The sequence below is a fragment of the Lolium rigidum genome, chromosome 1 (assembly GCF_022539505.1).
Source record: "Lolium rigidum isolate FL_2022 chromosome 1, APGP_CSIRO_Lrig_0.1, whole genome shotgun sequence".
NCBI lineage: Eukaryota > Viridiplantae > Streptophyta > Magnoliopsida > Poales > Poaceae > Lolium > Lolium rigidum.
In genome coordinates, this window is record NC_061508.1 from 151,098,288 (window position 1) to 151,112,056 (window position 13,769).

The 13,769-nt window shown below is 43.6% G+C and overlaps 1 protein-coding gene, 1 long non-coding RNA gene and 1 pseudogene across 3 annotated transcripts; 2 read left to right on the forward strand and 1 right to left on the reverse strand.

The window, feature by feature from the left end:
• Positions 1-426: 426 nt before the first annotated feature.
• On the forward strand, positions 427-2,961 carry LOC124652538 (annotated as a pseudogene).
• Positions 2,962-3,095: 134 nt separating this feature from the next.
• On the forward strand, positions 3,096-3,350 carry LOC124683083. The gene is made up of 2 exons (XR_006996542.1): positions 3,096-3,146; positions 3,248-3,350. It is a non-coding gene; the product is annotated as an uncharacterized LOC124683083 (long non-coding RNA).
• Positions 3,340-10,805, reverse strand: LOC124683068. Of its 2 annotated transcripts, none has more exons than XM_047217648.1 (18): positions 10,635-10,805; positions 9,725-9,842; positions 9,243-9,424; positions 9,047-9,154; positions 8,885-8,949; positions 8,379-8,484; positions 7,607-7,690; positions 6,793-6,939; positions 6,390-6,518; positions 5,840-5,907; positions 5,376-5,409; positions 5,213-5,297; positions 4,505-4,572; positions 4,298-4,411; positions 4,188-4,223; positions 4,018-4,104; positions 3,773-3,864; positions 3,340-3,667 (listed from the first exon to the last, which is right to left on the reverse strand). In XM_047217648.1, the coding sequence occupies exons 1-18, from the start codon at positions 10,788-10,790 to the stop codon at positions 3,565-3,567; spliced, it is 1,782 nt and encodes a 593-aa protein (XP_047073604.1). In that variant the 5' UTR covers positions 10,791-10,805; the 3' UTR covers positions 3,340-3,564. The 2 variants fall into 2 exon arrangements, 1 of the variants encoding a protein (XP_047073604.1); XR_006996541.1 differs by having other exon boundaries at positions 3,643-3,667; positions 4,333-4,411.
• Between the last annotated feature and the right edge of the window lie 2,964 nt (positions 10,806-13,769).

The window sequence follows — 13,769 nt, forward strand, 5'->3', positions numbered from 1 at the left end:
CATTGTGGTTGACCGTGGATGTTGTGCTTTGCTTAGGGTTTGCCCTTCCCTCGGTGGCGGCCCTCTTACATCGAGGACTAGGAGCCCAAGTAGCATTGTGGTCGACCGTGGATGTTGTGCTTTGCTTAGGGTTTGCCCTCCCCCGGTGGCGGCCCTCTTACATCGAGGACTAGGGGCCCAAGTAACCCGGATAGATTTGGTGTCTAAAATAGATGGGACCCGCCCTGGCTGAGACATTTTTATGAGAAAAAAGGAGTGGAGACGATACAGCTCCGTTGTTTCGTGTAAAAAGAAAAGAGGTCACGATATGGCGATCGTCTCCAATAGAAAAGGAAAAGAACACAACCCCTGACTGACGAGTGACGAGAGACTCCGTCAACGCCTGGACTCGACCCGCAGTCCCCCATCTTCCCCGATCCGCCGCCGATGGCCGCCTCGGACGGCTCCCCCTCAGCCCGGCACGTGCCTCACCTTCGCCTCGCCGTGCCGCCGCGCCTCGCCGCCCACCCCTCCTTCCGCTTCCCCACCACGCCACTCCCCACCCCATCCAAGACGCGCATCCCCGCCGGCGCCGCCGCCGGTGCCGGCGCTTCCCCGTACGCCGCTGCGCTCCTCCGCCTCCTCGCACTCCACTCGCTCTTCCTTCTTGCGTCCGCCGCCCGGGCGCTCCCCTCCCTGCCCCACCTTTTCCTGCTCCCGCCGCTCCTCGCCATCCTCTCCGCCGTCGCGGTCGTCGTCATGCCCACAGCCACCAAGACCCAGCCCCACCCCTTCCCGGCGGTCCGCCACCTCCTCCGCCCCGCCCTCTTCCTAGCGCTGTCCCTTCTCCTCCGGTTCGCGTCCCTCCACCTCATCCCCTCCCCGGCCTCGTCGTCCTCGCGGACTCCGCCGGCGCATTGCTCGCCCGCGCCCTCAACCGTCCCTCCCGCCGCCGCGTTATCTCCGTCGTCGCCGCCTCCCTTTCGCTCGCGGCCATATCGCCTTCCCACTCCGTGCTTCTCGTGCTCCCCTTCGCCTCCGGCCTCCTATCCTCCGCCGAGCACTCTGCATCAGGGCGACATGTCACCCGCAGCCGCCACGCCCGTGCGGCAGTATTTGCCCTGGCCGCCGCCTTCCTCTCCGTGCCGGCACTTGTGGGCCTCTTCTTTCTCGGTGGCAGTGACACTAGCGATGGCGGTGGAGCCGTGCCGGTTGCCCAGCTCTGGTGGCTGCTCCTTAACGCTGCTGTCTTTGGCATGGCGTTGGGGCGCCGGCAAGCCTATGACAGCAGCGGCAGCAGGCCAAGCATGAATTTTGCCATGACGTTTGTGTGCACTGTTGTGATGGAGCTGGTGTACTACCCAAAGCTCTTCTTACCAGGCTTCTTAATTTGTGGCTTCCTCTTGTGGATCGCCAGCAGGGAGCTGGCCCCTTCAGGATATGTTGAGCTTGGGAGCACAGACAGCGTGTCCGAGTCGGTGTACGAGGCGGTCATGGGGCCAGTCCGCCATATCCTCAGTGAACGCAAGTCCAGGAAGATTGCTGCTTTTCTGTTGATCAACACAGCTTACATGTTTGTGGAGTTCGCCAGCGGTTTCATGAGCGATAGTCTTGGGCTGCTCTCCGATGCTTGCCATATGTTGTTTGACTGTGCAGCTCTGGCAATTGGACTATATGCATCATACATTGCGAGGCTGCCTGCAAATGGAATGTATAATTACGGAAGGGGCAGGTTTGAGGTGCTATCTGGGTATGTTAATGCAGTGTTCTTGGTACTTGTTGGGGCACTGATTGTGTTGGAGTCATTTGAGAGGATACTTGAGCCTCGGGAGATATCGACAAGTAGCCTTTTGACAGTTTCAGTTGGTGGACTTGTCGTAAATATCATTGGATTGGTTTTCTTTCATGAGGAGCACCATCATGCGCATGGTGGTAGCTGTTCTCACTCCCATTCACATTCTCATTCACACGACCATGGCCATGAAGATCACCATCATCATGATCATGTTCATCACAGTGTTCAGCACGAGGAGAATGCATGTTCTGGTCATCACGGAGACACAAACAAGAGCCATCATCATAATTACCAACATCATAGTAACAATGTGGAGAGTCATCACAGTACCTCCATGGAGAACACCAGTAGTCAACATAGCCACCACGGCTGTAGCCACGAACATCATCACCATGGCCATATGGAACATCACCAGCAGGGTGGAGGTCACTCTCATCAAGATTGCAACAGCGTCAGCAGTGAGCAAGGACTTCTTGAGATTCCACTGAGAAATATGCACTCTCATCACTCAGAATCGCAGTCTTGTAATGGAGAACTGGAATCACCAGAAACTGGAAACAACCATGGTAAACCAGCTAACAAACGTCACATCGACCATAACATGGAAGGTATCTTCTTACATGTCCTAGCCGACACAATGGGAAGCGTCGGTGTTGTGATCTCAACCTTGCTGATCAAATACAAGGGATGGCTAATAGCAGATCCCATTTGCTCTGTTTTCATTTCAATAATGATTGTAGCTTCTGTCCTTCCACTGTTGAGGAATTCTGCTGAGATTTTGTTGCAAAGAGTTCCAAGGAGCCATGAGAAGGACTTGAAAGTAGCATTGGATGATGTCATGAGGATTGAGGGTGTGATTGGAGTCCATGATGTTCATTTATGGAACTTAACGAATACTGATATTGTAGGAACTTTTCATCTTCGTATATCAGCGGAAGCTGACAAATCTGTTATAAGAGAAAGTGCTTCACGGATATTTCATGAAGCTGGGATTCAAGATCTGACTATTCAGATCGAATGTGTCAAAAGATAGCAGCAGTTGTTGGTATAACGACACATGCAGGTAGTGTTAGGATTTTGGCATAGAGCAAATATATCTGTAGTGCTTCGTTCAGGAGCCATCCTTTTTTATGTATCACTGAAAGAAAATTGAATTATAATACATTTTCGCAGCTTCATTTTGATCTTGCATCTTCTCTGAGTTTTGCAGTTATAGTTTGCCCATTTTGACTTCAGAATATGTTTGGTGTACTGACCAATCACAGCTCCATTCTGATATGTATTTTGTGACGTGCATGTACATCTTAAACAGGGCATTCTTTATAGATACAAAGGCTGGTAGTGTTACAGAGGATACTGTATGTTCATTAGTGTACGTTCATTACTTAGCCCAAAACCACGAAATCTCCCTGTATGAACCTGGTGAAACTGTTACAAATAACCAGTTCATATTTTTTTTGCTTTTGCTTGCAGCCTTATAGAGTGTATCTGTTTTCTCAATCGCCAAGCCCCAAAATTCCCTAACATGGATTTTGTACTGTTTGAAAATTATGCGAGACAATACATGTTCACATCAGTCTTTGCCTTCTTTTATAAGATATTCACTTCAGGTAAGAACTGTATCTTTGCTGAAAATTACATTCTTTTATATTGGGAATAAGCTTGCCAGAAAATATATAAACAAATATACAAGTGTTGCATTGACTTTTAGTTGTATCTGCTCTACAATCTTTCATCTGTATTGACATAATTGTTTTTCCAGAGGAAGTATAGAATTCGTTTTTGAAGCTTTATTCCTCTTGACGATAGTCTAAGCCAGCTCCATACTGCCATGCTTCAAGATATCGCTTCCACTGATATTTGTTCCTTGGTGGCAAAGATTCAACCCAAGGCCTTTGCAAATCCAGAAAGTAGAAATCATCTCAAATTTCAGGTAGGTTGCACGTATATGGTATTGAAATGTGAATTTGTTACTATTGATAAATAGGTTAGTTATACCTAACAGCAGGATCGATAAAGCTGGAAAGGAATGTGTAGTAACCAAGCATCGCAAAATGGCTTGACCAGTTAAGGATAACTCCAAGTCCAACCTACAAGAAAACATGGGAGGTGTGGAAAAGTTACAAATAAACTCTAATGGCCAGGTAAGCCTCATGAATAGATAACATGGCTTGCCTAAAGCCTGAACTGAAAATCAAAGTTAAAAATAATCAGAATGAAACATTATATAAAAAAATGTCTACCTGCTTAAATATGGAAGGCAGAATTTGTGGCCGACTGATCATTACTAGGCCCAGTGTTTTCACCAGAGGTCCGAATTGAATTACATCCTACAGACACACATTTGAAGTAAATACGAACCCTAACATTTCTTGTTGCCAGGTATCACAATTTACAGTGTCCAACTACCAACCTGGAGAAATGGCCGAAGTACTGAATTCCCAAGTTTCTGGCATTGTATAAAATAATAGTTTAATAAGATAAGTGATCTGAAACAACATTGTATCTTACAAAATAATTTACCTGCATCGACTGAAAATTAGCAAAGAGAAGCTCATTAATAAAAGTTGGTGAAATATTTGTCTGCGGCCTTGTTGACATTGCTCTTTGGAACAACCATGATGCACTTAAATTTGGCTGCACAATCGACGAACAAGTGAGGCCCTGCTTCAAATTACATATAATGCTATGAGATGTAAACCACGAATCTAGGATTCTATGCACACTAACCATATAAGGGTTTAACAGCCTCAAACTATGTGCATCCAGGAAATCTTCTGAAACTGCTTCGTATACACCTGCAGTTCCAAAAACAACAATAGTTAGCCATTTTGCTAGTAGCTTGGAGAAGATCTTGCTTATGTTGGATCAACTTTGTTGGCCAGTAGCCTTTGGTCGATTTCAAATCGGCCATTTATGGAATTGGACAATATTTACTGTTTTGGCAGATTGAAAAGTAGTTCATGATGGAGCAGAGACAGATGAAAATAGGCTTTACTGTTTCTGTTCTTTTTACCCACAAATGCTATGAGATGTGATTATGAGCATGAATAATGGCAGATATGATATAGAGCGGAATTCCGCACGTGCCTTTTTTACTTTTTTTTAGGAATAGCCGGTCCCAACCCCGGGTAAAGGAGGAGGATTGTGATAGTCTTGGTGAGCAAAACGTAAAAACCCGCCATTCCCGTGGATATGAAATGTGCAACATACGTTTGTGATGGCCAACTTCCGCTTTCACGCACATGTTTTGCATGACAAAGGTGCTAAAATCACAAGAACAAAGTGGTGGAAGCTCAAAGGGGAAAGCCCAGCCGACCTTTAAGAAGAGCATGAATTCTGGTGAGAGTTTTAACTAAGTTTTGTTTATACCGGAGTAAGTATATTCCTATTTGATGATCATGCAACCTACAGTTTAAGAGAAATCAGTGGACAAACCATTTGATAAGCGACCAAGATGCCTTGTCAAGCTTCCAAAACCTCCAAAAGAAACAGGTGACTGGATCCCACTAGCATCACCAACCTGAGGTGTGAAGGGCGTTAGTAATTAATGAACAAAGTGGCACAAGCAATCGGGCTTCCATTGAGAGAAATCGCATGCCTGTAAGATACGGTCAAATGCAGCTGGCAGTGGGCTGAAAATGGTAGAATTAATTGTGTCAAGAGTTGGCATATGAAAAGGAAAAGGTTTGGTAAGAACTGCATATCCAAAACGATAATCTATGAAAATTAGCAAAACTGGGATTGCAAGCACTGAATAGACAAACTCTGGTCAATCATCAGAAAACTGTTAAATATGGGGGTTTGACACCTTCCATATGTTCATGTGTGAAATTGAAAATTACACACAAATGATTCCTCTTAAGTATAAAATGACCAGCTGAAAATAGTGTCTAATGTAGTGCAGTGATGTAATTTAGCCACTGAACAACTATGCTGTGCACATGATATGCCGTCATGTGGTAGTGCAGCAGATTGCTTATTCATATTGTGTTGGCATTTTATAGTTACCTATCATCCAAATAATGGAAGAGAAGGATATCGGCTATTATTTACTTCTGTTACCTGTCCCGATAAGTTGGGAAAATCCCAAATATGACTCTCCTTATATCCAAATTTTCAAGGATCGCATCCTAAATGAACGCAAAATTTAGAGTAATAAGAACAAAGTATAATTACATAGATATAAAAAAGAGAAAGATGGTATGTATCAAGCATATGTAAACACATGCGCTTCACATATTGCCTTTTAATCGAAGGGTATCAAGATTTGAAATGTTAATATTACATAATGCAGACAATTAGCTAGCTTACTAACTTGATGTATGCATGTGACGTAGATGAATATCCATAGACCCATGAGTAATCACTGTTTATGTACATCTATAGAACATGGTGCAAGCATACAACATGAAACACTTTATTTCCTAAAATATTGTATCACACATGACGTTATTGCATAAATCACCTTTGGTTGACTAGCGAATACATTATTGAGAAAATAAGATCAGGCAAATCATGTACTTTTATAGATAGCAACCAAGACGTAGCATTGACTCAACTTGAAAACATTATAATTAATCTACGACATATAAATAAATCTAGCAGTCTTCACCTGGTAACCAGGCATAAGATTCCAGTAAATCTCCAAAAGTTCTTCTAGCTTTGGGCACCCAAATTGTGGATCAACATATGTGAACATGTACGTAGTACGATCAGTGGGTCCAGAACCAGCAGGGAAGGCCTAAAACAAGTATTCATATTAGACTAGTAAATAAATTGTAATATGATAACGTAGGTTAGGTACAGTTTTAATGATTATTGGTAGAGGGAAAACTAACATTGCAACAAGATGGTTTAGACATACTTTTAAAGCAGAGGCTGGTTAAGGTGGAGGTTCTTTATTTTAACAAAATTGTGTTGTGGTATGCGCAGAAATGCTTTTGCAGTTTAGATATCTTAGTTCCATTTCTCAGCATCAAATTTGTGTCAGAAGTACTGAAAGAAATAGTAGTTACCTCCCAAAAGAGCTGTACTCCAAAATTTCCAGCTCTCTTTACTGATGAGCTACTGAAAATAACATCACTTGTTGTATTCTTTTCAAATCCACGAGCACAAGCACCAACAACAAGGCATAGTCCATCTGGTTTTCTACCGGAGCGGATCTTGCACAAGGACAGAAGAGTTGAAACTTGTAACTAACTGATAATGTAGAGTCAGGATGTAACTATAACAATAAGATGGATCTGAGTACAAATGAAGACAAGTAATGGATAAGCAATGTTCACCTATTTCATAATTTAGATGTACTAAAACTTGGAAGCAACAGTTCTACAAGCATTGTATGGGTGGCGTCTAGGCCAGTGTTCGCTGTGTGGTGACTGTTGTAATGAGCGCCTAACAACCATCAGGGTGGTCCCTTGCCATGGGTATTTAGTTGTAAACTTGTAATGACTTAGTCTTAGGCTTGTAATGGCTGCAGATCTCAAAAAAAAGTAACGGCATGCAAAGCTTTAGCGGTTTCCTGAAAATATAATGTGTTAGTTGTTGGCACCTCAGAATTGGGAGTGTGAGCAAGCAAGTCCGAATGGTTCTAGCCAGTTCTGTTGGTAGAGGCAACTTGTGAGTAGTGGTTTTAGTCCTTTCCTGGTTGGTACTAGGGTCCGAGCTGGTAATTAGAGTGCAGTGCATGGAAAATGCAAATTTATTTTGCCACTTCAATTAAACATAAGGTTGGGTATACATGTCGAATATGTGGTTCTATCTTGTCAGACCATGTACCAACTTCCATTGAAAAATATGTAGATGGATTCATTAAAGATATAAGAGTACCTGTCGCACAATTGGGGAAAAATTACCCATAGCATCAACAACAAGTCGACAAGGCAAACAATCACCATCACTCAATTTTAATACCTGCGAAACACAAGAGGCATATTAACACCTCCCTCCTTGGACATATACACTAATAATGGTACTTAAATAATAACCGGAATGGCTTTTGTACAAATGTGTCCATATTAATAGTCCCTCAAAATGTACAACTAGATCTGAATTACTATGACATTAGTATTTATACCTTAGTGTAGCTGTCGAACTGCCCAATGCCTATTTTGAAGCTGGTTGTTGGAATTATTCTGATGTTGGGATCGAATTAAACTATATATACTGTAATCTTGATTTTTTTTTTTTGAAAAATATGTGTTGGATTTATGATGTATATAATGCCGTGTGATGTGTGCCACCCCTCATGGTAAAACCCTAGATCTGATAAAGATATAACAGGCCAAGTCTATCATATGCAGATTGTTGCGGGAGAAAAAGAAAAAAGCACAACGTTTACATATCGTTGATTCCATTGAGTACTTTCTACAGTTTAATATTTCACTTTGAGACAATATTATTTAGAGATGCAAGTGGGTCACCATTAGGGTACCATCTACCCTCTTTAGTTCAAAAAAAATGAACTAAGCACAACCTGTTTGTCTCCTTGCCTGTAATAACATTAGCAAGTGGGTCACCATTCCCCTCTACCCTCTTTAGTTAAAAAAATTAACTAAGTTGGTTGTTATTACAGCCAAGGAGACAAACAGGTTGTGCTTACTGCAAGATCGTCATGAACCGAAATGCTTGACAAACTTTTTCCCTCAAAAATTGCTCCTCCTGAAGAAATGAAGCGCTCTTTCATGATCTCAACAAGTTTAGCAGGCCTGGAAAGATAGAATGGGATCATATATGAGCTGGCATTATTGTGTGTTTCTATGAAGAGCTTACTGGCTATTATGTATATGTGCTTGTTTTTCTTTTGAGCACATGTCATCTTTGTATGACATCACTGCATAAATACTATGAACATACTATAGGCTTAATGAGAAATATGACGAACAAGCACTGGAACAAATAGTTGAAGATCTAACAGTATTACTCCTTTGCATCCTCGCTACCAATTTAGACAATAAGTACATTGTATTTAGCTTGTACAGTACTGCCCAGATCATAAATTATCAGAGCAGGGTAAATGTCTATTCCAGCACATGTATGTCCCCTTATTTGCATATGTCAAAACTGCCACGACAAATAATAACCAAAGCTAATTAGGTAACAACGTACGATATTCCAAGGTGAAGAATGTTCTCCATCCAAATTTCGCCCTTATTCTCAAATGCACATCTATTCTGCGAAGTCAAAAGATAAACATTCTGTTATTTAGCCAGGAAAGATTGGCCAAGTACCATATAAACTTCCGTGGTCAACTTATCTGAAAGACCTTACGGGATTGAAATCACTTGTGATTATCTGTTCAACTTCCCCTTCTGAAAGGATGCCAATTTGCACAATTTCCATAAGCTCCTTTCTTGAAATATTCCACTCTTGTTCCCTCTATTCAGAAGATATAGGTAAACATTTAATGTAATTCAGTACATCACAATTGGGCTAACTCAGGAATAGCCATATAGGGCTGAATTACCCCTTTGATTATGTTTCTTTCGATAATTCCAACCCGAAGGCCTTTATAACTGAGAGCAGTAGCTATAAAAATACCTAATGTGCCTCCACACACTAGTACATCAAAGATCTTTGAGTCAGAACCAAGATCATAATCAAGCGATGGCCCTTGGACGCGAGTAACAATTTCAGGGACATTGGAGTCTGCATGAACACATAGTTCAGTCAGAAGGTTATAACACTAGAGAACGGAATAAGCTCAGCAGGTCGCAAGTAACCAAGTTGCTATTTATTTTTGACTCAACCATCACATCAAGTTGTTAATTTCTTACGAAACTGGAAATATATAGTACAGCATTCTAAGTAAGCATTTAAGACTAGCAATGCTTAGGATATCCATCCTCTAGAAATCTCACTCAGTTTTCACATCTTAGCTGGAGACAAGATCAGAAAAGCATCTGGACTACCCTGCTATTTGTAATGCTTGAACAACATGAATCTTACCTACTTGCGATTCACATATACTAGAGCATAGTCGATCCAGTCTTTTCAACGCCTCATATGAGTAAGCCCCACCAGCACCGCCAACTTCATCGCCACCAGAAATCTTATCCATAATCATCTACATGATTAGCAATGTTAATGAATGTTACTACTAAATCGCAGGGGTGATGGAAGAAAAACTAACAGAAATCATAGTAACTGGGCAGGTAACTGTATGGAAAGGGCCACTGTGAAGTTAGGCTGCCAGAAACTGCCTCATCATATGAAGCACACACTTGCATCTACTAGGCCCTATATTGGCAATTTATCTTGTGCCGGAACATGTTCCCATAATCTTTACATAAGTTCCATCTTCTTGTTTTCAGTTCAAAACTCTGTATAGCTTTTATACATAGCCTATCTGTTTTCCTAGTTGAGCTCTTGAACGGTTTATGATAGCAGGTTACTCCCACATGTGCAATGCCATGCATGCTTTGTTTCAACTAAGGTAAGGTCAGGAGCTGTAGCGAACTGAACACCATTATGTTGCAGGCACTGGTAGGGGTCAGCTAGCAGGGTAATGGTCAGAACATGCAACAGGGTAATGGTCAGACTGATAGGGTTCAGGTACTTCTTTTTTCTAACAATGCATCAAAATACAATGCTTTTTGAGTTTTCGCGAAAAAGAACATGTTAACTGCAAGAACTCATAGGACCGGATAGAGAATTAAGCTGGACCGAGATAAAAAAAAAGAAACATGACATTCAAGCTGAGGGAGAAGATCGACGTTTCAACAGCCACATAGCACAGGATATCGGTAAGACCGTACGGGCGCAATGCCGTAGCAGAGGTTACTACGGCGGTAACAGAAAACCTGTAGAACCGCGACTGTGGGGAGGGGCTCGGGTCGGGTCGGGGCTGCTCGCTTACCTGGGTTCTGGAAGGTGGCGGCGTGGCCTCCCCCGACGCCCTAACGCGCAGGATCCTGCGCCTGGCGCACGGCCGCGGTGGCTGGAGGCGGGCGCCATGGCGAGCACGCGGTGGAGGAGCGGTGGAAAGGGGAGGAAGAAGAAACGAGAGCGGCATGATGGCAAAGGCTAAATGGGGGTGGGTTGGAACTTGGATTCGGGCGCGGCGAGTAAACGGCCAGGAATTGGCGCGGCTGGCTTTCCGCGACGTACGTGGTCCTCCCCGGCGCCACGCCTCTGAGAAGCCGACCACGTACCCGGGCTCTTTGCTATCTCTTCGGGTCAAAATGAATTTTTTTTGCAAAACAAAACGAATACCTCCAACAAAATATTTACCCCCTCCTTTATCAAAATTTGGATATATTTAAACCTAATTTAGTATATAGATATATCTAAACCCAATTTGACAAGGTTGAGACATCTTTTTATGGGTGGAGGGAGTACTTGTTATAGTTAGAATGGGAGTTGGAAAGAGAAGAATTTTACTTCTAAATCACCGCAAGAACATCACACACTTGTTTATAATTTTGTCAATTTTGAACAGAAAATTACGGTCTTTGAATAGATCTCAAGTTAGAGACACATACATCTCTATGGAACAATTCCTTGTATATCATCATCTTTGTTGTTTGAATTTATATTTGCTTTCTTCCAGAATCAGTACCTGACTTCTTGGCTATTCTCATTTTGTCTGCAGGGTATATCTGTGCTCTTAAAACCTTTGGGTCTTACCGGCTATGTTAGCTTAGTCAGGGCTGTAATTTGTACATTGATGTATTCACCCATGTCTTTTTCTTTACCAGGTACTTCAGTGTTACTGCTCAAACATTTTCCGTGCCACAAAAAATATCATGCTTGTTATATTTTCTTATAGCATCGTATTAATTTTGAGTTTAGATCAACACCGTATTAGTTTAATATTTGTCAGAAATTTTATATCCCCTAAAGAAATTTGAAGTTCGCGTATTCTAATAGGAATTTAAAATTAAATAGAAACTTATCTGTATATTTTTGTCTTTAACTTCTGAGCTTTCTAATCTTCCAAGACTCCCTTATGGAAAGTTAATAACTGAAGCAAAATACAGGCCCCTACTTCTTCTTTCAGGGCACATTCACTGGCCCGTCACGGAGGTCCCTGGCGAGGTGTTGGGTAGTGCGGCCAGATCTCGATCTGGTCGCCTCGAGTCGGGCTGAGGCAAGGGCCTGCACCCCATTTGAGCCCACCTACCTCCGCCCCAGATCTGCGGGCACCCTCAGCCTTGGGGGCTGCTGGTTGCCAATCTGGCTGGTGGTGATCTCATGGTGCAGCGGCGGTGCGGCGGCGATGCAGCGGTGGTTTTGGATGTGCTCTCTGGCCGCCGCGCTTGCGGGCCAGGGCAGGGCCCTGGGCTTTGACCCAATCCATCTCCAGTTTCGGCGTGCCCGGCAGCCACGGGGGCTGTCGGTTTGCAGTTCCGGTTTCTCGCGCGGCGGCGTTTCCCGTCTCCTCTCTCGTTCGTCGGTGCTCTGAGCTGGGACGCCGGGGCGGCGGCCCTGGAAGGTGGGAGTCATGTTGGTTGGCGGGCGAGCCAATGACTCTGGTGCTGGCTGGTGACCACGACCGTGAGGGCGGCGTGGTGGTCGGCGAGTTGAGTGTTGTGGGGTAGAGGGCGGTGACCATGCCAAAGGGAAACCTTTGCCCCTTGGGCCACGGTGGCGGCATCCACGGACGGCGTTCCCTTGCTGAAGGCGCCGTGAGGCAAATCTTCGTCCTTCTACTTCCTCCGTGTGAAAACCCAAGATCCTCGGATCGGGCGGTGGCGGCACTCCGATGTCGTGCTCTTCTTGAAGACACCATCTTGGAGCACACAGCGGGAGGCTCACCGATGGTTGTGACGGAGGTGATTCTTCGGCGATCTTCGGCAAGGCTTACTCCGTGCCCTTCCCTTGTCGAGCTTCCTGGCGCCGCTCTTCGGTTTGTGAGTAACGTGGGTCGGTCCCCGGTGATGGTCGGCTTTCGGTGGCATTTATGCGACGGAGGAGTGCTGTTGAGGCGCGCGTGAAAAATGGTTCGCTCTCGAGTGAGCTCCGGCCCGACACTGTAGACTTCAGCTCTACTCCGAGTCCCCGTAGGCGCTTTGGCTGAGCATGTTGGTCGCGCTTCCGGTTGTAGCTTCTTGGTAGTTCGTGTGGGTGTGTGGTGTCGTTCTGGAAGCTGGGTTCAGCACTTTGTATCGTTCTCGTCGTTGGTAGTTTTGTTAATTCAAAGTTGGGCACTTGAGTGTCTTTTATCTAAAAAAAATATGTATATTAGTACATCAATCATGTTTTACTCTACACCTATGTATGTTGTCGTAGTGAAACCTGCACTCAGGTTATCTTTAGATCTGTCGTCATCTAAAACTCGGACATCACCTATCCACCTTGCCTCTACAGCAAAGATTCCATTGTCAGTCAGATGGAGGGTGATCTTCGTTCTGAGGACCAGTACCTTAATCCTCAATACATCATATTCCTCAAGTGGTTCAGGAAAAGGGTCGGTTCCAAGATAATTATATCATATGCATTCCGATACCCCTAATTATTTATACATGCAAAAACAACTCTAGCTTTTAGCGAAAAGTAATGAAATCAATCCAGTCACATGGTATATTTGTAAGACCGACACAATCATCAATTTAAAATTATATGATGCATCCAATATATAGATATAAATTAATCGGATAGTTGTGAAGTATTTGTCCCAACACTTATTTCCCGACAAAGAATGTCTATCTTATAGGATTTTACCATATCAGACAAGTGACAACACTACATGCGTTAAACAAAAACTTGTTCCGAAAAATCACTAACAAGCATAAAGAAGCAACCAGGGAAATTTCATCACATGTTTTCGACCAATGGGATACAGATAGGGACATTCAAGCAGGCTGTCCAAAAGCAAAAGGCTCTACCCCTTATCTCATACTTACAATAGACTAACCCTTCATCTCATGCTCATACAACATTCTTGGAATAATAACATCTATTATCTGTTTTCCTATTTAATTTTGGTAGTGAAATCAGCTATGAAACATGTCATTTTTTTGTATACAAAGTAATCCCTGCATGCTGACCG